Below are 26,679 nucleotides of genomic sequence, written 5' to 3' on the forward strand. Positions count from 1 at the left end.
AACACACAAGAGTTTAAGATAAAGATGTAATGCCCTCCCCTCCCTACGAAAGAGGCCTGAAAATCATTGGTACAATATTACAAGCTTAAGAAAAAAAATCCACATCGCTACAAAAATTCAAGTTTAAATGCCTTATAGAAAATTTGAAATAAAGAGCATAGGGAGCAGATCATCCTGAAAAGTACACAACTCAAGGAGCGTTGTTTTGCTTTGGACTTTGTTTCGTTTTCCTTTTTTAAAAAAAGAAAATCCAGCAAATTAAGTCAATGTAAAAGAGTTAAATGTAACTGGTTTATATTAAATGCTAGCAATATCCCATTAAATACAAAAGAATAAAAAATAGTTTGTGTTCATTTTAAGTGACGAACGATGGGCACAAGAGCCTAGTGTCCAATTTATATCACATCAACTAGCCAAAAAGCGGACAAGAAATTATATATCAAAAAGTTGTTTAATATGACACTTTCTCCATTCCTTGGACTTTTATTTTGTAGGACTGAGGTATACAGCAGGGAAGTAAAAAATGTGAAGGGGGGGAGCCTTAGAGGGGGAAAGGAGCTTTATTACAGACGCTTTTTAGTATGACTGTCTCTGACTAAGCGGCAGAAGAGCAGCCCATGCTCTGATCAGTCTGTTACTTTGATAACCGGTCATTTCTCCTGCAAGATTGCTCTGGAACTGTTAAGTCAATAGCAACTTTCTTGAAAATTCAAAACTGTGAGGAAATAGACTAAATTAATGCCATTATTAACTTCTCCAGTGCTTATCACCTGTACCACCTGCTGGCTTAAAGCCAAAACTTTTAAAACCAAATTTCAATAAATTCTTGGCATTATCCATGATGCATATTTAAGTAATTGGCTTTCACCTATCAGCATATGGGAGAGGTAAAGTTTGTATGGCAAAGACATGCTTGTGGAAGCAAGCCCACTAGCCCAAATTAGCATTACTGGTTCACTAGAAGTATGAGTGGATTTGGGGATGCTGTCTTTGTACTTCCACACCAAGTTGCAATCTTCATTCATGTTAACAGATACATGAATGTGTAATGTAAGTACAGTTACTATATCTGAATAGGACCCAAGTAGCTATATCCTATAAATAATAAAAAATACATTTTTCTTTTGATAACTGACTGTAGATGTGAGGACTCTGTATAATTCAACCGAACGGTTGTATGCTGTACAGTCCTGTGCAAATATCATAAAAAATTAATAATCCTTTTTTTTGCTATAAGGCTTTGACCCTACATTTTTCACAGCAACTTAACTACCATCCAGCCTGTACCATATTTCACAAGCCTTCAGTCCAAAATTCAAATAGTCAAATAGTCAATCCATACAGTGTCCATCTGCAGCACCCTGAAGTCATATGCTCTCGTCAGTCATCTAAAGGCATACAAACTTCACCAGATTCATCCCATCGAGACTGGTCATTCTGTTCTTCTACGTCATCACCAAGCTCTTCATCACCTTCTCCCACTTCGTTTTCTTCATATTCTTCATCCCTAGGGAAATCTGTGTCCTGCACCTGGTCTGCTCCCTCTTGCCCTCCAGGCTGAGATTTATCTGCACAGTCTACGCAAACTCCATAGCGTCGAGATCCGTGTCTTATTCCAACACTGGCTGCTAGCATGAAGATCTTCTTACACACCATGCATTTATACTTTTTATCCTTTTTATGCACCTATGGAGAAGAAAAATCAACAGCTGAAAACACATACATCACATTAAAATACCACTAATGATAGTTACTAATAAAAAAATCATGTAGTATCAACTCAACATTGTTCAGAGAAAGCACTACTAGAGTCTCATTTCCACTTGAGCTATTCTCACAACCAACCACCACCTTACTGTTCAGCACATAGCTAAACAGCTGCCTGTTCAACAAGCAGTCATTGGCCACTCACTGCTCAAAGCCACCGAATGGCACAGAAGACAACACAAGTTTATGCTGCACGCAGTACCATAACAGACATGCTGTCCATTTAGAAAATTACAATATTAAGCTCCAGAACCACCACAAACAAGAGTTTAAATTCTGTGGGAAATGGAAGAGCACTCCACCTCCCTACTCCCACTAGCCAGTCAAGCAAAGCCAAGTCTAATATCTTTTCACTCCATTTCCACTTTCTTCCTTAGGGTGAGCCTGCACACAAAGTTGAACTACTGTAGACTAACTTGAGGAAAATAAACCTTAATATGTAGCCAATTAAGCAAGTGTTACAACGCTGTGCTTTTAAGAACAGGGAAGAATGAATATCAGACTACGTAACTAAGAGAAGAAGAACATAAAATTAGTCCAAGATACAAATAAGTACTTTAGTCCTTCCTAATCTCTACAGCTGACACAGGATGTATTTTTCTCCAGCACCTAGACTTCTTACCATACTGTTTTACACAAAGTAAAATTCTTTAGATGTTCCTTGTGTGAGGTGGGGGAGGAATTGGTTTTCTGAATCCACTGTGCACTGCAGGTTAAACACAGAACTGAACTGACTCTACAATGATTTTCACCTTGCTTGACTTCATCTTTTCGGGAGGAAACATCTTTACCTCAAGACCTGGTCAGATACTGTAGGACAGAAAACTGAAGTACCACTGTACTGGTCCTGTTACAAGACCTACGGGGTACTGCTGCTACCTCCTGGAGTAAGGCACCTCCACGGTATCACCACCAAGGCAATAGTGACCTTACTTCCCCTACTGAATCACAAAACTGCTCCATGCCATCATCACCTCCATCACCTATACACGATACAGGACAAGGTTCTTCAGACTTGGTAGCCCCTGATGTCCTCCCTTCATGAACTTATGTTTTCACCAAGTTAAAACAGGGGAGCAGGATGAGAGGGAGCAGTTTCATGGTGGAAACATATTTAAGGTGAGAGAATTCAAGTGGAACGTAAGGAACACTGGTTCTAAGATTTACTTCATAACTATTAACATAACGTGCCTACCTGTGGAACAGTTCAAGAAATCTGAAAACTACTATTTATCAGAATCACAGAATGGTCTGGGTTGAAAAGGACCACAATGATCATCCTGTTTCAACCCCCTGCTATGTGCAGGGTCACCAACCACCAGACCAGGCTGCTCAGAGCCACATCCAGCCTGGCCTTGAATGCCTCCAGGGATGGGGCATCCACAACCTCCTTGGGCAATCTGTTCCAGTGCTTCACCACCCTCTGTGTGAAAAACTTCCTCCTAATATCTAACCTAAACCTGCCCTGTCTCCGTTTAAAACCATTCCCCCTTGTCCTATCACTGTCCACCCATGTAAAGTTGTAACCTCTCCTGTTCTTCAATACCTTCTAGAATTACATTCTTATAAGACTCAAGTCATCATTTTAAAAAAGGACTCTTAAGTGACTTTAGAAAAAAATATTACTGATGTACATATAGTATATTCTATGATAACAGGTTAGAAAGGAAAGCTAGGAAGACTTGCAGCTCTTCACTGCATTCAGATAAAACCCTAGAAGCAAGCAGCATTTTCTACTTATTTGGGAATAAGAAGCCAATTGCAAGGAGGCTACAGAGATCTAGAGGAACCTTCACGATGAAGCAGGTTTAAAACATGTTGTAAAACAAGAATTGTTTTTATATTTTACTTTGTACTTTTAAGATGACAGCTTGGAGAAATACCATCATCTTCTCAACAGTAACATGAAATTACTTTGAAATATTCTCTCAGTGTTTTTTGATACTGCATGTTCCCAGAAATAATGAGAGGCAGTTATTAAATAGATAGATATCTTCATCCAATTTATTTACACTATGATGAATGTAAATGAAGACTCCACTTACACACATACACACACACACACACACACACACACACACACACACACTGATGCTACCTACCAAGGAATGTCTCTTGACGTGCTCTCTTCGAGTAAACAGCTTCCCACAGATGTCACAACTGAAAGACCTCACGCCTGTGTGAATGAGCAAGTGTCTCTTTAGTGTTCTTCTGTATTTGGCTACATAATTACAGTGTGGACACTTCAGCTTGTTCATGATTAAAGTAGAGGAATCACCTACAAGAAAACAAGCCATCAGTAGAAAAGATGATGAAACAAGATTTTTTCAGTCTGTTCTGCCTGGTGAACAAAAATAAGCCAATGCCAAAAATGCCAAAACAATAAAGCACCCACGTGAGTTTTCATCAGCCACATTGGGACAATGTCTGCCTGCAGAACACTACAAATACTGGTGGGCCCAGCATGTGTGATCTTGCTAGAAAAAAACACTGATTTGTAAACAAGGAACATTAAGTACAGATCAATTATTTGAAAATAATTATTATTGCATGAGTCAGAGTAAGTGACTAGTTAGCAATATTCCACATTACAGAGGTCAACTATAATCAAAACCACTGTGCTCTGGATTCTGTGGCATTCAGACAGTTAAAACCTTCTCCCAATATTTTTCTTTTAGAACCACGTGCAAGAACCACCCACCTGAAGATACAAATCAGCATCACAATTTTAAAAAGGTATAACCATGTAGAAATGAATGCTGACATTGACAAAAGGATGAGAAAACATGATTCTGAAATAGCTACAAAGGTGATTAGTTCAGATCTTAGCTATTCTGCCCTCCAAATCTAATTCAGTTTAAGCATAGAAGAGAAAACAAGAGCAGAAAAGACTTCTGGAAGTAGCAATATCCCAGTTCTTTCTTATGAAGAGAGTTATTTGTATTGCTTGGACCAGGAACAACACAGCTTACTCAAAGGTTATCTGCAAAACCAAGGTTTACTACAGCTGCTTTTTGCTACGTGAAACAGAAGAGCTTAGGATTCTGTGACAGTTGTGAAAAAGGACACATAGGAATAAAGATTTTGAGAAAAAGATATAGACTGGACTTACTGTGAGACAAGAATTTATGAACATGATTGTAACCATATACAAGGGAAGCATCCAAAAAGCTCAAAGGCCTCATTACTATGTATGAGTGTTTCTAAAATTCACACTGGCAGGAAGAAAGCAAAACTGGCCAGTTACGTGCCTGCCTCTGTGTAAGATGCACACAGTTAAAAAGCATCAGAAACTCATCATGACATCCAAGTTAAATTTTGCTAGCATTCAAAGATGGGCCTTGGTATGTCTGAGTACTCACACAAGCTGTGTGTCACCACGTCATGTAATGGGTTACGTGGAAAAAACAGTTTCTGAGTTGTAGGGCTTTTAACTGCAGTCTTATATACATCAGCAGGGGTCTGGACAGATGGGCATTGGGGCTGTAGGACAGGAACTTAACAGCAGGCAGATCTCAAAAGGCCTGTTTTAATCTTTTGCTCACTAGTAAATTTCACCTCTGATGCCTCTATTTCTTCCCTTGTAAAACTGAAATTCCTTGAAGTAAACCATAAACACAATATCTCAAAGTGCTACAGAGAAGCAGGCATCACTACTGCCTGCTCCTGTAAGTTCCTAAGTTCTTCCTCTTCTTACTACGATACATTTGAAGTATCTAGCAATAACACTTAGATGTGGTGTTTTTGGGATACATTCCAAATGTATTCAGACAAAATAATTACACATAATTGTTCACTTGAATAGGTTAAGGCACAGAAGCTGTATAACCTACTCTTCCACAACACCAATCTGACTGAAGAGGGCTTTAGTTATAGCTGCACTGAGTTCAAAGCATTTACTGTGATTAAATTTTTATTTATATATAGGGAAGAATACTGAGATGCACTTTTATAGACAGATAAAAAGTTGATTAAGCATTCAAAGTCTATTTATCTGCTATTAGCTTACTAAGGAAGGTTAAAAAAAAAAACAACAGAACAAACTAACAACAATCACACCACTGAGGACTTCAGGTACCTAAAATTGAGGCACGATACAAGAGTTAAGTTATATTCTGTTTTCACCCTTCCACATATTTGAGTTTATTTTAGTCTCTCCAGATAAGCAGCTTTATTAACGTTAATCAAAAAGGTAAAAGGAAAGGGGGAAGAATACGTAAACACGTAATCTAATAAATCTCTATGGAAGTTAATCAAATATTACCAGCAGTGACACACAGGTTAAAGCACTTGTAGCAGAAGCAAAAGAAAGCAACCTGCTCTGTATCAGATATACTTGCCATTTTCCCAAGCATCCTTTGGCCAAGATTCTGGCAGCAATCCATACTTGAAATCACTTGAAGTACCCGGCAGCAGTCCATACTTGAAGTCACTTGAAGTACCCGGCAGTAGTCCATACTTGAAGTCACTTGAAGTCCCCGGCAGCAGTCCATACTTGAAGTCACTTGATGTCCCTATTACAGACACAGTACTACTTCAGCTTTCCTGCTTATCATCAGTCAGTTTGTAACTCAAACTCTTTATCTTTCTTGAACCACAACAAAAAAGTTTAGAACGTTAAAACTCTTTCCATAGTCTTTCATAGTGAGATGAATAAAGCTGTATTCCTGATTTAAACGAAATTAGGCCTTTGGATTACTCTCCATGGCATCATTTTTTCTCCCCATCTTGAGAAATATTCAAAGCCTCTTTCATACCACAGGAGCATTTACAGTAAGGATATTTTATTCACTCACTATCATCATGACAGCACTTAAGAAGTTTTCCAGTGGTTTCTCTTCAGAGCTGCTATGTTTAGTGACTTCATCTGGTCTACCACAAACAGAGTACTGGTTGGTACAAACGTACACGTTTTCCATCAGAAGTGTGATTTGCTTTATTGCTTTAAACTATCTCAGTGGTATATAAAGTGCTTTACATACCTTTATTTATATAAAGTCTCCCTACAGCTACATCTAAATCCATTTTTGGATAATCATCCCCATTACTCTATAACCACATCAATTCAAGAGATCATAATTATTAGAAATAAACCAGCTTGAAATACTAGTTTGGGTCTTTAGACAAGCTCTTCATGAAGCCTGTATGGTTTTTGTAGCTTTTTCTCCCTCAGAAGAATAGAATTAGTCAGAAGCAAACAATAGCTTAAAAAGAAAAAGATATTTACTTGATTTTCACTTGTTTGAATTCTACACTTCTGTAATAATCTGCATGAGTGAAAACAGATTACATACAGCACAGAACTACAAATAGTTCACCAAGAATCGCAGTAGGCATTTGACAATCGTGTTTGTAGGTCAAAGACTCTTCTGGCAAGAGAGCAAATCAATCTTACCCCCGATCCTCAAGACAGGAGTTTGCTGGAAAACATGAACTCATAAATCCATTACTTTCCTCACAGGCACATAGTTGTTAAATAAACAAACTGCAATGGAAACTGGCACATTTCCTTTCATTCGTCCGGATGGTGCTGAGATCCCCACCACACTGGATTCCCAAACGTTACTGCTGTCAAAAACCTTGAGAGGGACTTCGCACAGCAAGTACATCTATTTTTTCCTCTCAAGCCTGAGACAGTCGGTTTTAATAGTCCACAGACTTTTTCACTTGTCCCTATACTGCTCATTCCAAGGATTTTTCCAGGAAAGGAAATTCTCTTAGAGGATAAACTACATTTTCATACAGCTAGTGGTAAAAGCAGCACACTGAAACACTTCTGACTTCCAGTTTTACTGGAAAAGAAAGTACAGATTATATATCTTCACAGTATTAGGCACAGACATTAGTCATATTTAAGGCTCAAGCAGTATTACAGTTGGCAGCAGCAATTGCAGCTGCAACACGAGAAGACAACGGTTCAAAAGAAAATAAATGAACAAATAGGAAACGTAGAATTTTACCAGATCTTTCACACAGTGGCAAACGATAAGCAAAGCAACCGCCAAACTACACGGTCAGCATAAAGCTATTCCATCTATCTGAGCTTTTCACAAACTGAGCTGGATTGGACAAAGTAAGAGAAACATCAGTATTTTAATTAATCCACCTTAATATTTTTGATATAAAAAGAAATTCGGGGAGGTATGGGGGAGGTAAGACACACACTCCCTCCACATGATAGTGAGAGCAACAGTTTAATAAAACCCTTTTAAACTACAGACTCTAGTCGTTCTTATGTCCAAAAGAGGCAAGAACTCCTTACGCTAATTTGAAGCTATATACTCCTGCAATGCCAGCTCAACAGCTCAAGCAATAGAACAGATACCCTATGGACATGCCAACTAAACATTCCTTTGAGGTGAGCAGTAAACCTTCCTTCAGCAATGTGCAAGAAATGAAGAAGCACTGCTGTACATCTCTAGGCAACAGCAAAGAGACCTCAGGGCCCAAAGCCTCCAAATTAAAGCAGGCTTTGGGAGCTAACAGAGAAAAACAAAACTGTAGTTTAAAACATCAGACCTTTTATTTATAAGCTGTCTCCCTCTGCCCCAATAGAAATGCCCTGTCTCTTGTTGAAAGCAGAAGATCTACAGTTGAAGTACTTTAATCACTTTCCTCTCCCTTATAAAAGGATTATCTGTAAAATCAACAGACAAGGACTGGACTGCTCACAGGTGTAGCGCACACTGTGCACTGGCATATTACCTTACTTCCTTCTAAACAAGCATACACAAAAGACTGCCAATAAGTAAAGATCGACCAAACCAATCACGTTTATAACACTGATGCTTGGAGAGTTCTTCTGGAACTAAGAGGACACACACTGAATGTCACAAGGATCACTTCTGCTCACGGCTGATATTGAAGTTCGAACAAACTTAAGAGCTCAAATCCCTGGGTAGGTCTAGATCTTAGTCTAAGACACGGCAGAGAGCCAAAGAGACTTAAGACCTATAGTCTAGTGCAGATAAAAAGCTACTAAATCTGTCTGCCTCCAATGCAAAAAGACCTGCTGCAACATGAAAGAACACTGGTACAGATACCACAGGAGATAAGAGGTTGCTGCAGACATTTCAGTCTCTGCAGAATAAACGACTAAGTAAATCCTAATTACACCTAATACTTATTCCTTCTCAAAATAATTGTTGACTTAGAAAGCCTACATTCTAGATAGAATGTATACCCAATGTGTTCAAAACAACTTTGAATGTCCAATGGCTCATTCACACAGGAAAGACACAGAGTGCGACCAGGAAGCACAATGCCTAGCCTCTAGTAGCTGCCAAGGTGGACACAGAGTCTACAGTCAGACAAGCTCCATACTGTTGCTAAGCTAGGCATAAGATGCTATAGGACCCAACAGCTCAGATCAGTCTCTCCCATTACCCTGACCCAGGCTACAGATCCTCTCAAACCTGCCTGCATCTGCAGTCACTGTCTAACTTGTTCCTGCCAAGGTTAACACAGCCCAACTGATTTTGACAGGAGACAGAGGGCAACAGCATAAAGCAGTTGTGCTGGTAGATCAGACAGAGAGGGAGGGGGACACGAGAGAACACGGATAGTAGGGAGGAAAACAAAAAAAGACAAGTAATTAGAAGCAATAATCTTCAGACCAGTTCATCTGTCTACAACCTTATCTTAATCAAAGCATACCTTTTGACAGTGTTGTTCACTTCTAAAAACAGGTGTAAGCTAATAATTCAGATGTCAAATAGCCTCCAACATCCAGCCATACTCGGACTATGCATGGAGAAGAGGTTTCTACCAGCAGTGCCATGTTTAAAAGAGAAACAAAAATCAAAAGAACAAGCCACAAACCGAAATAACAAGAATAAAGCAACACAAACTGATTAACTATCAGCATTAAAACTCTCAAGATGTCAGTCTGAGAAGAGATTAGGACAGTTCCAAATACAATTAAGTGGTTGCGTAGGTTTTTACACAACAGAAAAACTTACAAAAGACTTTTACTCTCTAAAATGTGCTCCTTCTCAGACAAAAGGATAAACTAGATTCAGGCACTGAAGTTTTAAAGGCAAGAGGTGAGGGAGTATCGTCAGAAAGAAAACACGTGAGCAGAAACATCCTTAGCTTGACAGTTCTGCTTTTTCTGCATCCAAAAATCTGCTGAACTTCTGGTAAGGAAAGGAGACACTGGGTGGGAGAAGATTATGTAGATCAATGAGAAGATCAATGATAGAAGCCTTTGAACGGGTCATTACAGAAACGGATACGGAGGTAAAGTGCATGGAAGGACACAAAACTTCACAGGAGATATAGCTGTCTGTAATAAATAACTTCTGTTTTCTAAAAGCCATTCCAAAAGAGGAGGAAAAGGAGTATGGCTTTTCCCTGCAACTTTTCTGACACTTGACTGTTTATTCAGACCAATTTAAAAAAGACAGAAAGTAGATCAGATAAGCGATTAGGCCAGAGCTTTCAAGGATTGTAAGGAGAGCACTGGTAATCTACTGATACAATCTGGCTTGCTATTAGAGCTGGATTTGTTGCTTATGTTAAGTAACATGTGACAGAAAAAAAACAGCACTGCCAAGAGCTACATACTGGCAAGGTGAAGAAAATACATTGTGCTGTTCATTCCCAGCGTATTACTCACTTCTTTAACCTTGCTTCTGAAAAGAGGTCAAAGCAGATTACTTCTGAACTGCCTCTTGCAACAGAACCCTCTGACAAACTTTAGATATTTTGCCAATCCAATCTACTAACACTCCAAATACCACTCCCAATTGCTTGTAATTTTTTTGCTATTTCCCATTCATGAAAACTGGTTTACCGCTTTAACTACGGAAGCAGAACCACTAAATAACTCTGCCAGATAACCACCAACTGCTGCCAAACAATAATCTATTTATTTTATGTTCCTTCCAAAAGTCTGTCATTCACTGTCACTGCTTATAAAGCTAGCTTGCTGATCTCTCCATAAAGGCTACAAAAGTGAAATGTGAGCTACTAAGGGCTGTCCTGATCCACATCATTTATTTGGAGAGGAGCTACTGATCTCAGGGAACAGACTCAAGGAAGAACTTAAATCAGAAGGAATCTCTGAAGGTCACTTAGTTCAACCCAGCTCAAAGCAAGGCTAACTTCAAAGCTGGATTATATCTGGCTTTGAACCTTGCCAAGTGTTAAATGTCTACAAAGACAGAGGTTCCATAAACCCTGTAAGAAATCTGCTCCAACAAAACTGCTTTCACAGTCCAGTCTGCCTACAGGTAGAATTCGCCTTGCTGCAACAGATGCTTTTCAGAGGTGCACAGAGGAAGGCAAGTGTCTGGACTCATATGCTATAAAATCCACTTAAGACAGTGACAGACTGCAGGTATATGCCCCTCCAGCTTCCCTATGCTAAATAAATTCTGTATCCCAGCCTCTCCTCAACATTTCTCCAGTTTTCCAGATTTCCTTAAGTACCCACCCACTGGACTCCCTCCTGCTTAATGATACCTTTCTCATCCTGGGCTGCCCTGAACTGGGCACAGTATTTAAATGTGGTCTTACAAGCCCTGGATTCAGGGAAATTATCCCTTCTCACAGCACACTGGCTACGTTCTAGCTAATTTTGCCAGTATGAGGTTAGCCTTCACTGTTGCTATGATGCATGGCTGACTCGCATTCAACTTGCTGCCCCCAAGGACCCTTGCTTCCTTTCCTCAGTTACTACACAGTCACCCAGTGCTCAGCTGTATGATGCAGAGTTGTAGAAGAAAAGGCATTCAGTAAAAAAGAAAAATCATCAACTTTATGCCCACTTCAGCCCTAACATAAGGGTTCTCCACACAGTAAAGCTGCTCTTTCTGCACTGGTAGGGAGTTGCTATTGCTCCCTATTTATCAGCTACATTTTGTTTTTAGACCATTCAAGAAAGAACTAAATTAAATCAAGACAAATATACTAAGAAAACATGCTTCTCCATTACTATTTATTCTTACATAAAGACACAAGCACAAATACCATTGCTGCCTAGATTGTTGTAGTCAGAACAACTTTCTATGCTAAACAGTTTTAAGAAAACATTCAAGAATGCTTAATTTATGTTAGCTTCTCTTGTAGTAGGCAGTCTTAGAAGTAGCAGCATCCTTGACCAAAATGATTATCTCAGGATCATCCATTCCAGACAGACTTTGCCAAAGCCTGATAAGGACAACCAAAGCACTGCGTCTTTTCATGGAGCTTTGAAGAAAAGCACGGTACAAGACTAAGATGTAAACCTGTAAAAACACATATTTGTACAAAACGAACAAAGAGCACAAATGAAAATCTTCCCAAAGAAATAATATAACCTTGCTATACAACAGTATCCTACTCATAGTATGAAGTTTCTACTATGCAAATACTTCTGATTGTATAAATTTACTGATGCCTGCCAGAAACCGGTACAAGAAAGAAATGCTGCCCATCTCAGTTTCTTCCACCCCATGAAATTACCCTGAGACCTGTGGGAGACAACTTCAGAATTCTCACAATGCACAGAGGACGAATGGCTGTACAGCAAAGAGAATTCAACAGGAGAAACTGAAAATACAGCTGAAAGGAAACATTCCCTGGTCAAACTTAAAGTCAGTTGAAAAGTATAGCCCACTATACTATACCTACAAATGCTGAGGTTGACCAATCCTTTCTCTCAAACAAAACAAACAAAAGCAAAAGAACAACCAAACCCTAAGGCCTGCCAACTCCAAGAAACTGAACAGCAACTGTTCAATTTACACTTCTATAAACTCTTATGATACAAAGCCACTCTAGTGTAAAAGCACTCCAGGCAGTTACAGCAGTTTAACTGAATTGAACAGGTCTGCCAATGAAGAAAATCTGGAAGTTAAACAGGGAACTTATTGCTGTTTTAGTGTCAGTGAAGTCATTATTAAAAGTCCTTTAGCAGACCTCTAGCTGCAATCTAGGAGTAGATATGCATGTGAAGACGAACATGTAGGAAATCAGGGAGCTGTGGCAGAAAAAAAAAAAAAAAAAAAAAAGACTATCTACTTTCTAGAATAATCATTATCAGGAAGAAAATAGTGTTTTTTCTTTTTTTTTTTTATATTAAGTAGTCTGTATTCTAAACACATTCCATTACAGTCAGCAGCAATCCAAGAGGATCTGAAACTTCTCAATCAAAATCACTTTCACTGCTCAGATTTGACTTTCTGAGCTACATTTTTGAGGCACAGAAGGGAACACAGCTGAAAGAATGGCACAGCTAACTTCTGCAGACAGAGTTGCATATCCCAAATGAATCTGAAAGATATGCAGCCTCTGCTTTTCTTTATGGAGTTGCTGCCACTATCCTTACCATTTCTTAAATAGCTGAGGTAATGGAAAGATTAAGTCAGCGCTTCAGACTGATGATTTCTTTAATTCGAAACGCTGCCTGTGTTTTGATTGCATCCCTTAAGATCATAAGATCAGTTGTCTATTCCATCAGAACACGGGAATCTACCTGTATTCAGGATCATCCCTAACAGAGGCAAATTTACTGGGCTGGACTCCTGGTTACTGGACTCTCTCTGGATGTCTTTCAAAATCCACAGGGCCTTTATTTCCTTATTACATAGGAAATGGAGCAAATAGAGAGGTTAAACATTCATTAAACAATTCTAATCCTTCAACCAGGGTACAGTACCAGGAAAGAAGATTGGGGGGAAAAAAAGCTTCCTTTCCTAATGCTGTATTGGTTTTCTTCATATGCGAGACAGTCCAGACAAGCTCAAGCTCATCAGTCTTGATTTCTTCAAGTAGAGAGTTATTTAACTCTACTGTAAAATGTTTATCAAGTTACGACTTGAGGGAGCAACATACGACAAAAACTGTGACTAGCACTACATTTTTTATAAGCAGCTTTAGACACTACTTGTAACATTATGAAAAGTAGTTGCTTTTATAGCCACCTGAATGCAAATCCTTCTCTAGTCTTCTAATCCTTACTACAAACCTACAAATTTATCCAGAACAACTTTTTTCCACAAAAGGCTGTTTTCACCCTGTCCTTGTTTTGTTACCCTTTTGTCAGATGCCCTCCAAACTAACATTACCACATTACGTAGCCTGAAAATCATGCAAACAAATGGCCTGGTGTTAGCTTCACAAAACCAACTGATTACACCATTAAAACGCTCCTAAGAACCAACATGGTCAGCTCTGGAAAGCGTAAGGAATAATAATTCACAGTTTTGTTATGAAGTCTACGAACAGAACGCATATTCCAAAACACAAACTCAAATGGAAAAACAATTCAGTCGTGGTGTAAATTTATAAAATCTACAAATAGACAGTAAAAATATCATTAATTAGAATCGCTGAGCTTTCATGTACTGGAAACTGACTAAAAGATACCGACTGATCGCACTGTTATTTCCTCCATGGTAAATGGTTAATTGCAGGATGCACTCTGGTTGTAAACAGTAAAGGCATTTTTAACAGATTATCAACTAGAAGGGAAACAGCAAGATAGATTGTACAGTTCAGTGAGAAGGAACTCAGCTATTTTATTTCACACAGTTAAACCTGGGGAACATTTGAAAGCATCAGTAGAAGTAGATAAATGAAGCAAAACCAAATTCAATTTCAAACTCATCTCAGCTTCACAAAGTTTTTTGCAGCCCAATGTGCTCCTTACAGGCAAGGTGTTAAATACAAAACCACTGGTAATGCAGAGTGAGAGGAAGGAGAACTGAAGTACCCTCATAGCTATCTGTGGGAAAACTCACATTCACATTTGCTTTGCTGGGCTAAGAGGCAAAAGCATAACTCAAATTTTTACTATGACTTATCTAACACCTTCCTAGTAGTGTCCAATCAGAAACTCCAATTAGTACAGAATTTAATTAAAAGGCTTTGGGCTTCCCCCCACACCCCTCATCTCTGTGCACTGGTTTCCATTTTAAGTTTTCATTCTGAGAGCAGCAGTCCTTAAACTGGCTTCCATTCCACCATGCCATCTACGGTACTTTTTCCCCCCTTTGCAGAAAAGCCAAACAACCTAAAACCATCATCAAGGACACAGCAACTCACTTTGCATGTAATCAGACATCTAATAACCACAGCTGGTGTTAGTTATCCCCATCAGCACACCACAAAGTGTAACTGTAGAAGCTCATTCTTTCTCTTTCAGCAACCAAAGGGACAGCACATGTATTACTTAGCTTGCATCACAAGAATTTACTATTCATTCTTTTTCTTCTAAACACATTGTCTTATGTCTGTTCCAGAAAACATTTTCTCATGAGTTTTTAACTGCCTATTCATTTTGTTAGTTTTTCCATCTTCACAAAAAACTTAATCCACAACTGAAAAGTTATCATGTAACCTGCAAGTTATTCTACAACCCATTCTTGTCATTCTTCCAATTCCCCACTCTTTCTTCTCTCTCTCTCTTGCACCTTTTCTAGGGTCTGGAGGGAAGAACTACAGAGTGTTTTGTAGAACAAATGCACATATCATCTATGGAATCTACCTTAACTTATCCAGCATGCAGTAGAGGAGAAAATACCAGCTACTGAAGCATAATTAAGACTGAAAGTAAGCCGTAGCATGCTCTACCTCCACCATCTCTCACATAAGTTTTTTAAAAGTAAAGGTTTTAGTATAAAGTTATTAAACGAGGTTTCCAAAGTAGTTCTAGTACTGACAGAAATATGTGATTATTTACTTAGTACTGCTCATGTTGCAGTCAAAGTACCAAGGAGATCATTAGTTGACAATACTCCATGTTTTTTTAGTTTACTTACAAAATGAATTCATTTTCTACAATCATAAAGCTTTCCATGATTTTGGACCTGACACCACAGCATAAATTCAATACATTTAATACAGTTATTTGCATCAAGATGTAGCATGAAATATATTTTATGACTTAATTCTGCAGTACAGAACAAGTTCAGTACTTGTTCAGTCATCACTGAACTGCCCCACTATCTGTTACTTCAACAATAAAGCTCCAGCACACCTATTCCAAGTCTGCAGAATGCAAACAAGCATTTACTTCTGTAGCTGAGCACACCATTTGTTAGCTGGATTATTCTCTGTAATGTTTTAAACAGTAAAAAACCATAACTGTCTAACCCAAATAAATCAGAAGTAAAAACCACGCACTAAATTGCGTCAGGAACTCGATATTTGTGCAATTTCTGGCAACTCAGATCCCCATTCCTGCTCCAGACTTTCTGCTGCTCTTCTTAAAGCTGCTGCAGCTAAATGCATGCTAGCAAGTAGTGCCACGCAGCACAAGTAGATCTGTTAATGTGCCTGCTGAAGACCCAACCCTCCTACCATACACATTCAGAGCTGTTTTTACTTCAGGCTCGATCTAACACTGCTGCTGTGGACCCAAGGTCTGTCAGTGGCTGGCATGTAACAAGCACATTTCTGAAACACAGCTTCCATTTTCCTTCCACACAGATGAAACTTTCTGTAGGCCAAGCATGCTTCACAACATTAACAAAAGTACACTAAGAGAAGATCAGGAAATCCACTTTACAAGAGTACTCTCAAGCTAAACTGAAAAGCTTGTGTGGACCTACCCACTGAGTTTGGAGACAAGTAGCCCCACTCAAGCATTCACAGAGCGAGTGTCAGTTCCTCAGCACAGCTGATTTCCCACATCTGCTCGTGTTGTGTCACGCTACTTGCTAACAGCATGTCATCTCCTGTGTTGTCTGCTCCTGCTCTCAACCAAATATAGGTGCCTGTAGCTTCAGTCTGCAGTATTCTCTATCGTCACATGTTGATGTGGTGCTCATGTATATGTGATGCAGCACAGAGATACCACGTGCCATCTGCTGGACTGCTATTCACGTATTGCCTCCTCACACCTCAGCAGCTGCCAGCAACAGAGATAGACTTCTAACACTGTGGGCAAAGGCATCTCGGGGCCCCAGTACAATTGGCTTGGTCACAGCACTCCTGAAAGGATTTCTTTCAGTCTTGTTTTTCAAGAACAAACTAAGGTCACCTCTCCTTCCACCAGAATAAAGACAGGTTTCCTAGACATTCCTGAAAACTCAAGTTGCTTTCAAATCTCCTTTTTTCATCACTGGAATACAATAATATCCACAGAAATACTATGTACCCACAGGTCTCAGTGCTTTTGTTAGACAGTTGAGTTTGGTGGGTTGTTTTTTTTTCTAGCTAGTTAATTTACGTGTGGGTTGTTCCCCACCTCCTGATTCTGCCATTTGAACCTGAAAAGCAAAGGTCATTCACAAGCCTCTGAGATATTTGAAAAAGACATGCATTTTAAAATGCCTCAGAAACATTCATTTAAAGAACTTTGTTCTAGCTACATCTCACATCCGTACTCTATTCAAGAGTCAACTCTGAAACTACAAATATTCACAAGTCATACTTCCAAGGTTGATAATCTACCTAGAAATGATACAGACAAAAAACAGTATTTCAAAAATACATGTTTCAGCTACTCATGCAATATAATAGTAATTAAAAACTACATTACCCCAAATTCTATGTGACAGTATTTACCTAGAACACACTTAACCTTATTCTAGCACTTCTATTAACCAATGATCCTTGAGGAAAAAAAAGAAAACAAAAAAACAAGGCCACGAAGTCAGATCCCAAGATTTGTTTAAAGGACAGTTCAACACAAAGACCTCTCCACTACATGTCATTGTGGTATCTCTTCCCCATCTGCTGCGTAAATCTATCTGCTTTAAGAGTTAACAGGCAGCATTACTTCATCTTGTAGCTTTCCAGATATACACAGAATCAACAGTATTGCAACGTTGATTTCTGCTTCTCGTTGAGACTCAAGGAGATGACCACAAAAATTTTCGCTAGTGAAAGGAAGGAAAGTAATAAGGCCATCTCCATGCAATCAGCATCAGTTATCACGTCTTGATTTTGTGCCCAATTTCAGCTAGAGATTAAAATGTAGACATGAGGATTTTAGCTTCTACTAGCTGATAAGGACCTGCAACCAAACCTCAGTTGTAAAGAACATGTTACATACCACATGAGATGGGTTAGACAGCTCTTTTCTCTAGTTGAAGATGCACTGCTGCAGCACAAGAGGGAGAAGCAGGTTGCTGAATAATGCTAAAGACATGCTGATTTTACTAAAACACCTTACCCACCACCATGCCTGTAAAAAAGTCACGTTGCCACATACTTGATTCAGAAATTTAATTTTCAAATTAAGTGATTGATATTAAGCAATATTTACCTGCTTCTTCTTTAATGAATGACAGATCTTCTTCTGGATATGGGACTGATGGTTGCAACACTGAGCAATCTTCTGAGTTCTCTTCAGTATTAGGCGGTATATTATAAATAAATCTTTTTGCAGTTTGGTTTTTCCTTCTTGCTTTTCCAGGTTCTTGAACTGATTGTCCCTGTGAGCCCATGTCATTCCACACAAAAACTTTTCCCTCACCTTGAGACTCATTTTCGGCCATTTCAGGTGAGCTGTCCTGGACCCAACTGCAGTCATTCATTTGGTAGCTTTCAATTTGGGCCTCATCAATAGAGTAACCATCGTTCTCAGTTTTTATGCTACTTGCCAAGTTGGTAAGGTTTCGTGTTGCCCAGAAGCTGGCAACTTTCTGATCCCTTGGAGACATACCATCCCTACTAACAGACCTCCTGTTATAATCCACGACAACGGTCTCTGGAGCTTCTGATTTTATACTTATGTTTAAGGCATCTTTAATGAAATTGCGGCAAGACTGGACAACCTCCGTCATCTGAAGGTAGCTGGCCACTGACATCACTTCAATGGCATTTTGGCTCGTAAGCACGAGGTTCCCAGAATACAAGAAGTCCAAAATGACAGAAAAACCTTGAACAGCAACAACATCTAAATAGGTAACAGTGGTTTGGTTACGGCTTTCTTTGTTTGTAAAGCAATACAGAGTCTTAAAGAAGCGGCTGCCTGCAACCAGGATGTTCTTGTGAGCTCTGAAGACTCTCCCACTCACCACAATATTGACATCACAAAGAATGCCTTTCTTCCTCTGCTCATTTAGTTCTTGCAGGAGCTGATAGCAGTAAGAGTTCTCATTTGGCCTGCTGTTAAAATCACAGTATCCTTCATTATTCAGTTCTGACGGTAACTCCGACTCCTGGAATTAGAAAGAGAAACAGTTAGCTTTTCACAAATGTTCTCTTTAGTCCTACAACACTACTAAAAGGATAAGAAACTAAAGGTAATGTTATTCCAATTTTTCTTAATTAGAATCTTGGTTATAAATGCAGGCTGGAATGCATGTTTGAAAGAACATTCCCATCATCTAAGAATCACGTTCCCAGACTGCACCCTCCTCCCATATTTGGAACAAAACCACAAGAAAACTGCCATAAGGACAAAGGAAATAAAATTTGGGCCAGAAGTGAAGTAAGATTTAGCCAAGAATGAAGTACTTGACTTTGTTAATCCATACATATCAAAGATTCACAGTCTCTTTCCTAAGATTTATCTGGACAGCTCTCACATGCGCAGTTCATTCTTCCTTGGAAAACTCCACTTCAAGTCAATAGAGAACCTGGATCCAGACTCAACAGTAGCTCATTACATAAAGATGATCAGTTTATCTCCCAACCTGTGTCTAACTGTTCTACATCTTCTAAAGAAACTATAGCATTAGAGTGCTTGTAACAGCAGGTGCACTTCTACAAATTAGGAATTTTTTTTTTTTTTAATTTCCCATTGTAGAGGCCTTAGACTAAATACTGGTAATACAAGGGAACAGAATGCTGCGGGTGCCCAAACAAATGTTAGGCTTTCGTTACACTACTTAGCCAAGACTTCCTTGAATCAAACTACACTGAAACTTCCCAGCAACACCATTTAATTGGTTATCATACATGGACAACACGTACTTATATGCCTCTCCGTGACCTTGTCAAGAAGTGATCTTAAACATAGCTTCAGACATTTCCGAGCAGTAGAATCAGACAATCCAACACCAAGAAATGAATTCCTAAATAATTAGTTCAGGCAGAGCTGGTGAGTAACGAGACGTTTGAAGTAGATTTTACAGTACTTTATAACTGTTGTTTAGACAGTGATGATTCAGACCTGCTACAAGAGAAGCAGCTAGAACAAAGCAGAAAACAACAAAAAAACCCCTCATATTTACATTAATTGATAGGTGACATCAAGAGCATTGACGATGACACCACCTTTTTTTCCACTAGACCTCTAAGAGACCCTTCCTAGCAATTAAGAATAGTTTGGAACTGGCTGGTTCCATTATGATTTTGGATAAGAATAGACTGCATTTTGCAAAATTCTTTCCTCTAATTTTCAGAAGTGACTCACAGACCTAGGAGGTAGGGGGCATTAAAAACTGCACTACCTCAACATTACAGGTCAGCTTCAGTAAGTGGGTTTTCATGAGCTCATGATGTAAACTGGGGCTAGAACGTATCCTGAAAATGAGTACTACCCTTAATCTGGAATTATGGTGGAATTAGCTATATAAAGAAGCCATTTTCCATCATACAGGAATTATTGCCCTAAATCAGCACTTGCTTTAAGTTATAATCCCAGTGCGGATCACTAGAATGACAGCTGAGGTCACAGAATCATGAGGTCAAACTACATACTTCAGAAGAGATTATTTCTATCTCTAAGCAGCAAGCAACGTCCAACATGATCAGAGGAGAAATTTTCCAGCATCTCCTGCAGAGAAAATTCAGTTTGCTGCCACATTCAAGACACTGCTAAACCTCTACCCTTTTTGGAAAAAAAACTTCAGTGGAAAAAAAGAAAAAAAAAGAAAGAAAGCAGCAGCAAGACAAGCAATTAGGCTTTTATGTGAAAATGAGGCACAGATCTTCGTCCAGCCTCAGCTTACTTCTTTCTGCGTGCTCTCTGACAAAGGCAAGCACTCCCTCTGATCAGAGCACTGAAACAGGAAGCACGTCGCAGATGCGACAGCTCAGCCTGCCACCGAGTTCTGAGCATTTCAGAGCCAGGCAGACTTTCTCTTAGTCCACAGTACAGTTTCAAAACTCTGACTACGCTGACTTTGGGTCAGAATAAAACAGAAGTGACGGTATTGAAGTGTCACCACTCTGGTCGCAGCCAAACATCAGTGGCTTGTGTCTTACACACAGTCAGGCACACGCCACAACACCTGATGGAACTTCATTTCCTGAGACCAGGCAACATTGAAAATTACTCTGCAGAAGGCCTTTTCTTTTTATGCTTGACTACACAGAAGCAAGGGAGAAGTATTAGCAATTAACAGAGAGCATACACATCTTTTTTTCCACCTAACTGCAGTACTGAACACAAGAGGTTAACTGCTGTTGGAAGCCAACAACTCCAATGCTGTACCGTGAGCTAAACGAAAGCCCTGACATCAGAACAGTTAACAAGTCTGTGCAAACCAAGTGTGACAGAGTTAGCATTTACTATGGGAAAAATGAAAAAAATGTAATGTCCCTTGGAGACTTTTAAACATCTCTCCTCTCTACAGAGAAAGTATAATACAATTCACTGGGAGGTAAAGTTAAGAAAATAATTACAGGAAAAAAAAAAAAAAAATCAAAGAAAATTTATTTTCAAATTTCTATTACCCACGTTATGCTCATAGCAATCATCACAAGGGAACTGTTTTTCTGATGAGAACCACAAACTACTATTTCCTTAGATGCCAATTATATTTTCAAAATACAAACGAAAATATTCCCCTAACTTAAGTTACCTCACCACCAAACAGCTTTGTCCTTGACAACTGATAAGAAACCCAGAATAGAATGGAAGACTTTCATTCTTGTTTGTGGAATTTCCAGCATCAGCCTGAAAAGCTTCCCTCTATAGGTGAGATTAAGCAGTGGTCTAACAGAACACGAACTGAGCTCCGTTTCAGTTAACTGGTCTCCAAATACACCCAAAGACAAAATGACTCCTCTGTATGTGCAGCTCAGTAGTGAAAGCCGCCTAAAAGCTAACTGTAGCAGAAAGACGATCAGAAGCATTACTAGAAACTTGCTTCCTTTCTCGCCGTGCCACCGGCACGCTCTCCTCCTAAGAGTGAAAGCAGAAGGGAGGTGAAGGAAAGCACTCTGACCACAGATTCCACCCTGGCTGTATGCATATTTAAAGCAGTAAAGCCACATTTTTGCAATCCCTTCCCTACTGCCACACCTTGCTCTACAGCAACTTTTCGATGCCCCCAAATTAATTCTCCTCCTGAAAAATAGATTTCTTACGCAAGTGTGGCTGCAGAGGGAAATCCTCTCAGAAAACAGCCCCATCAGCTGCACGCAGGACGCTCTGCTGCGGCTTCACAAGCCTCAGCATCCCTCAGGAAACTCAGCACTTGGGCACTGCTACACTAAGTGCCCAGCACCCAACCGAGTAGCTCCGGGTCTGGGAAGAGCACTGCATAAATAAATCCACTGTAAGTGACCGTCCTTACTCTGAAGGCCTGACTGCCTCCTCAGCCAGAGTAATTGGAGAAGTTAACTTAGAACACTACAATGCAACTTTACATTTGAAGCACGACTTCTATTCATCAGTGCACACACAAAGCAAACAATTACAGTTCAAATGGAAAAAGTAACACATCAAAGGCCTTCCTCCTTTTGGAGAGCTTCTGCTCTAAACCAACGCGCCTGCTAGGCTGGAGAAAGCTTTTCTGGCACTAATGCCAAAGCTCAGCTTCAAATTATGTCCACATAAAAATGTGTTTTAAGAAGCAGCTTTGAGGATAGGAACCACAAACAGATGATAAATCTGCAACTCGCAGATCTAAATTCATCACAGAACTAAAATGTTTGGCAGTGACTTCCGAGTAAGTCTCAATTCTTTTCAATTAGGAGAGAAATAATTCCTCCACAAGTCTATTAAATAAAAGACTGAAGATACTTTCAGACTGCATTATATCTCTCCTTAAGTTTTACCGTGGCAACACAAACTAGTTTAACTAAAACAGAAAAAAAGAACGGAGATTTTTGTCTTCGAAAGCAGCACCAACCGACAGCTCCATACCCTTGAATTGCAGCAGCTGTAACCACTTCTGTGTTTTGGCATTCTGAATTAAAATTATCCCAAAAATAAACTGAAATCATCACTCACTCCTTCATGAGTGTAATATCCAACAGACCTATAGAAATTTCCACTGCTTTACTGTCTTAACACCTACCATTTCCTTTTTGCACTTAAAGGTGGCACTATGCCATATGTTTATTAGCAGCTGCTAAACATGCCCTGCAGTTGAAAGTTGTCAAGTCAGGAATACATATGCATTGTCTCTAAGACAAAGAGTGAAAGACCTCTCCCAAATTTCATTAAATTTAAAAGGCTTTGCTGCCTCATTATGTACGTTGGAAATACAGTCAGGGTACGAACCACCTACTTTTGTTCCAAGTATCTGGTATCAAGGCATTAAGATAAAAATAGGGCTATTGTTTCGGCATTAGTTAAACATATGGATCAAGAGAAGGAGGAGTGCTTTACAGACGTGAAAGGGGATAATAAGGACACAATAAGTGCAAAGAAAACACCGATTCCTAACCATATTTACAGCAGAGCAAGTGTAACCCACAAGTGCACCACAGAAAAACTACAGTGAGTCTTGAAAAACTGAACTCCTCTCCTTGTAAGAAGTTCCCAACTCAAGTGCAATTGCACAGGGATGCACCCAGCAATGTTTCTACTCAAAATCACCACTCCTACAGCTACCTTACAGAAACTTACTTGGTCCAAGCCTTACCTTTAATATAGTGCAAAAGAGGCACTGACACTTACTGTTTCATTCATTATTACAATCATCATTTTTTTCCCCATAGATTATTAGTGATACAAAGGCAGAGGATCATTTTATAAGGATTCTCACGACAAGGAAAGGTTAACATTCCAATGCAAGTAATACTTGCACTAACTTTTAAGCTACCCCTTTCTCCTCCACATCAATTAGTCTTATGACAAAGCATGGAGCGGAGGACAGAAGGAAAGATTATTACTTTTAGTAAGAAAAAACAGCATGTAGTATGTTTTATTTACACATAGCTAAGGGCAGTAAAAGAAACTTTCACATGTGACACGAAGTAACAATATCTGCTGGGAGGGAGGCTGCACAGTGACAGGACATACCTCTGTGGGGTAATCACCCACAGCAGGATGGCCAGGAACATAACACGCAAACACGAAACAAAAAGAACATTATCGAAATAGACAGAGAATAAATTGCAAATGAGAGATTCAAAATAGAAACTGAAGGTATTTAAGGCAAGATCGGCCAAAATACTGCAGAGTAAATAGCGAACCTCAGACTGCAGGAAACTGATAGTGACCTACCGCCATGAAGCGTGCACAACAGCCGCCTCACAAAGCCAGCGAAAGCACTCACCCAATAGGGAGCATTACTCATCTTAAAGGTGATCGTCGCCTTTATAAATCCCAAACAGCGTCTTGGATGACTGCTATTACTCCACAAATCATAACGTTTGCTTTGCAATCCTGCAGGAGTTTCACACAAAACTTGCGTTCCTTTACAACTAGCTCTAAGAACATCACTCACCTAAGGTATCTGCCATCCTAATGCCCTACCCACAGATTACAGCAGCAGCTCTTGTCCAAGGTATCCTGAGCTCCTTAAGGTGCTCAAACAACACATTCAATGCAAGCACTAAGCTATGAGCTGGATGCCAGTACGTCTGCACAGCCACAGTAGGGGCTTAAAGGAGAGCTCAGTTCTAAACTGGGAGACCACAATGATTGGGGGTCTGAGTGCAGCCAACAGCTCCAGGATGAACCTAACCCACAGCACAGCACACCACAGGCCATTAAGCCCATCTGAGTGGGCTTCAAGCAGCGCAGGCATCCTTTGGAAGGAAGGCTGGTGATTCAATGAGACCATTCCTTAAAACATTTGTGGATGAAAAGCATCGAATTCACCCCGACTCATCCATGAAAGCAGCCAAGAACTCCAGTAATTCTAAGTTCAGCAGGAAACAACAAAGAGCTCGGCCAATCCTAAAACGTTAGAGGAGATGCTGGCGTATTAACGCGGCTTTCAGGAAACCACATGTTTATCTCAAACAAACACCGAGCAATTACACATTTCTGGCTAAGTAACTCGATCTAGAGCAACCCGTTTGGTTAAGATTGAAACGGTGAAGCCCGGCCCGCAGCAAACCGAGCCCGGACCACGGACACCCGTGCGATAGGGCGGCGGAACAACGGCGATTTCACGGCGGTGAGCGCCGGTTTCACAGGCCGGACACTGCCCTGCCTCCGCCAGTACCGCAGGAGGAAGTTGTAACTCGCATTTGTAAATCAGTGCAAGAACACTGCCGTGCATATGCAACTGCCGCCGCTTTAGATAAAGGCAGCCGAGGATGCGGGTCCGCTGAGCTGCGGACGATGCACGGAGCCGTGCGAGAGAGCTCACGCACGTGGGGAAACGGAAGGTGGAAGAGCAAAACAACACAAAAGCCACCAGAAAAAAAAAAAAAAAAAAGAAAAAGAAAGAAAAAAGAAGAAAGAAAGAAAGAAAGAAAACCTGCTAAAAGGGGAGGGGAAGGCTGGCCGCCGCCTACCTGCTCGGCGCTGCCCGGCTCATTGAGGCGATGCTCGGCGGAGAGGTGGTGCCGCAGCAGCAGGGCCCGCTTGTAGTTGCGGGTGCCCTTGCAGAGTTCGTCGTGGCCGCCGGGCACGGGGCCGCCCGCCAGGATCAGCTCGGGCGGGGCGGCGGCGGCGGCCGCGGCGGTGCACCAGGCGCAGGACATGAGGCCGGTCTCCTGGCAGTAGTAGAGCCATGGGAACTCCTTCAGCCAGGAGCCCTGGAAGGAGACGTGCAGCTTCTGCAGCAGCGACTTGGGCCTGGCCAGCGGGAAGTGCCGGACGCTCTCCCCCTCCCCCGCGCCCACGCTGCTGCCCTCCGCCTCGTCCCCGCCGTCGCCCCCGGACCGCCTGCTGCTGCTGCAGCTGCCGCCCTCCGCGCCGCTGCCGTCGCCGAGGCTGCCCCCTTCGCCGTCCTCCTCGTCGTCGCTGCTGTCGCTGAGCGAGCCGCCGTCCTGCGCCAGCTCCTTGCCCTCCAGCAGGCCCTCCGGCTCCAGGCCCTCCGCGCCCTCCAGCTCCATCTCCTCGTCCGCCCCCCGCCCGTCATAGCGCTTCCGCGGCCAGGCCGCCGCCTCGCAGCCATTGTTGGCGCCCGGCGGCGCTCCGCCGCCGCGGAAGGCCAGCGTCCGCCGGTTCCTCTCGGCGGGGGGCGACGCGGCGTCCGGCGGCGGCGGCAGCAGCAGCAGCTCCTTCTCGTCGCCGGCCGCCTCCAGCTCCTCGGCCTCCAGCCCCTCCAGCTCCGCTTCCTCGTCTGCCCCGCGCCCGTTCAGCGCCTCGGGGTCCCGCCGCTCCCAGGCCTCGGCCCCTCCGCCTCCCGCCGCCGCCGCGGCCGCCGCCGCCGCCGCCAAGCCGCCGCCGCGGAACGCCAGCGTCCGCCGGTTCATCTCCGCGAACATGGCGGGTGCGCGCGCCCCCCGCCGCCTCGCGCCCCTCGCCGCTCCCCGCCCGGCCGAGGGCTGCGCCCGCGGGAAGGAGGCGCCGCGGCCGCCCGAAGAGAAGGGCGGGGGGGCGGCGGCCGAGAAAACGCGCGTCCGGGCCCCCCCCCCACCCGGCTCCGGCCTAGATCGCCGCCGCGGGCTGCCCACAATGGATCCGGCCGGGCTCGGCGCCGCTTCCGTCCCGACAGGCCCCGGATCGGGTCGAATGGCAAATGAACAACGGGCGGCTCCCACAATGCACCGGGACGGCCGCCGCAGGGGAGGGGGAGCGCGAGCGGGGGGCGGGCGGCCGGCCGGGCAGGAGGGAGGGGGGAAGCGGGGGGCGGCGGGGCGGGCGCGATGGCTACGACGCGTCACGAGCCCCGCCCCGCCCCGCCCACCGCGCGGCAACCGGAGGGGCGCGCGCCCCCTCGCCCTTCT

At 41.8% G+C, this 26,679-nt stretch overlaps 1 protein-coding gene across 1 annotated transcript; it reads right to left on the reverse strand.

Annotated features, from left to right (window-relative positions):
* Positions 1–1,380: 1,380 nt before the first annotated feature.
* On the reverse strand, positions 1,381–26,217 carry ZBTB10 (zinc finger and BTB domain containing 10; the record flags this gene model as incomplete). The annotated part of the gene is made up of 5 exons (XM_079533288.1): positions 1,381–1,686; positions 3,870–4,045; positions 6,108–6,281; positions 17,969–18,866; positions 25,300–26,217. 5 exons carry the CDS (start codon positions 26,215–26,217, stop codon positions 1,381–1,383), a joined length of 2,472 nt encoding a protein of 823 aa, XP_079389414.1.
* Positions 26,218–26,679: the final 462 nt, after the last annotated feature.

The sequence above is a fragment of the Tetrao urogallus genome (genome assembly GCF_951394365.1).
Source record: "Tetrao urogallus genome assembly, chromosome: 3".
NCBI classification, from domain to species: Eukaryota; Metazoa; Chordata; class Aves; order Galliformes; family Phasianidae; genus Tetrao; species Tetrao urogallus.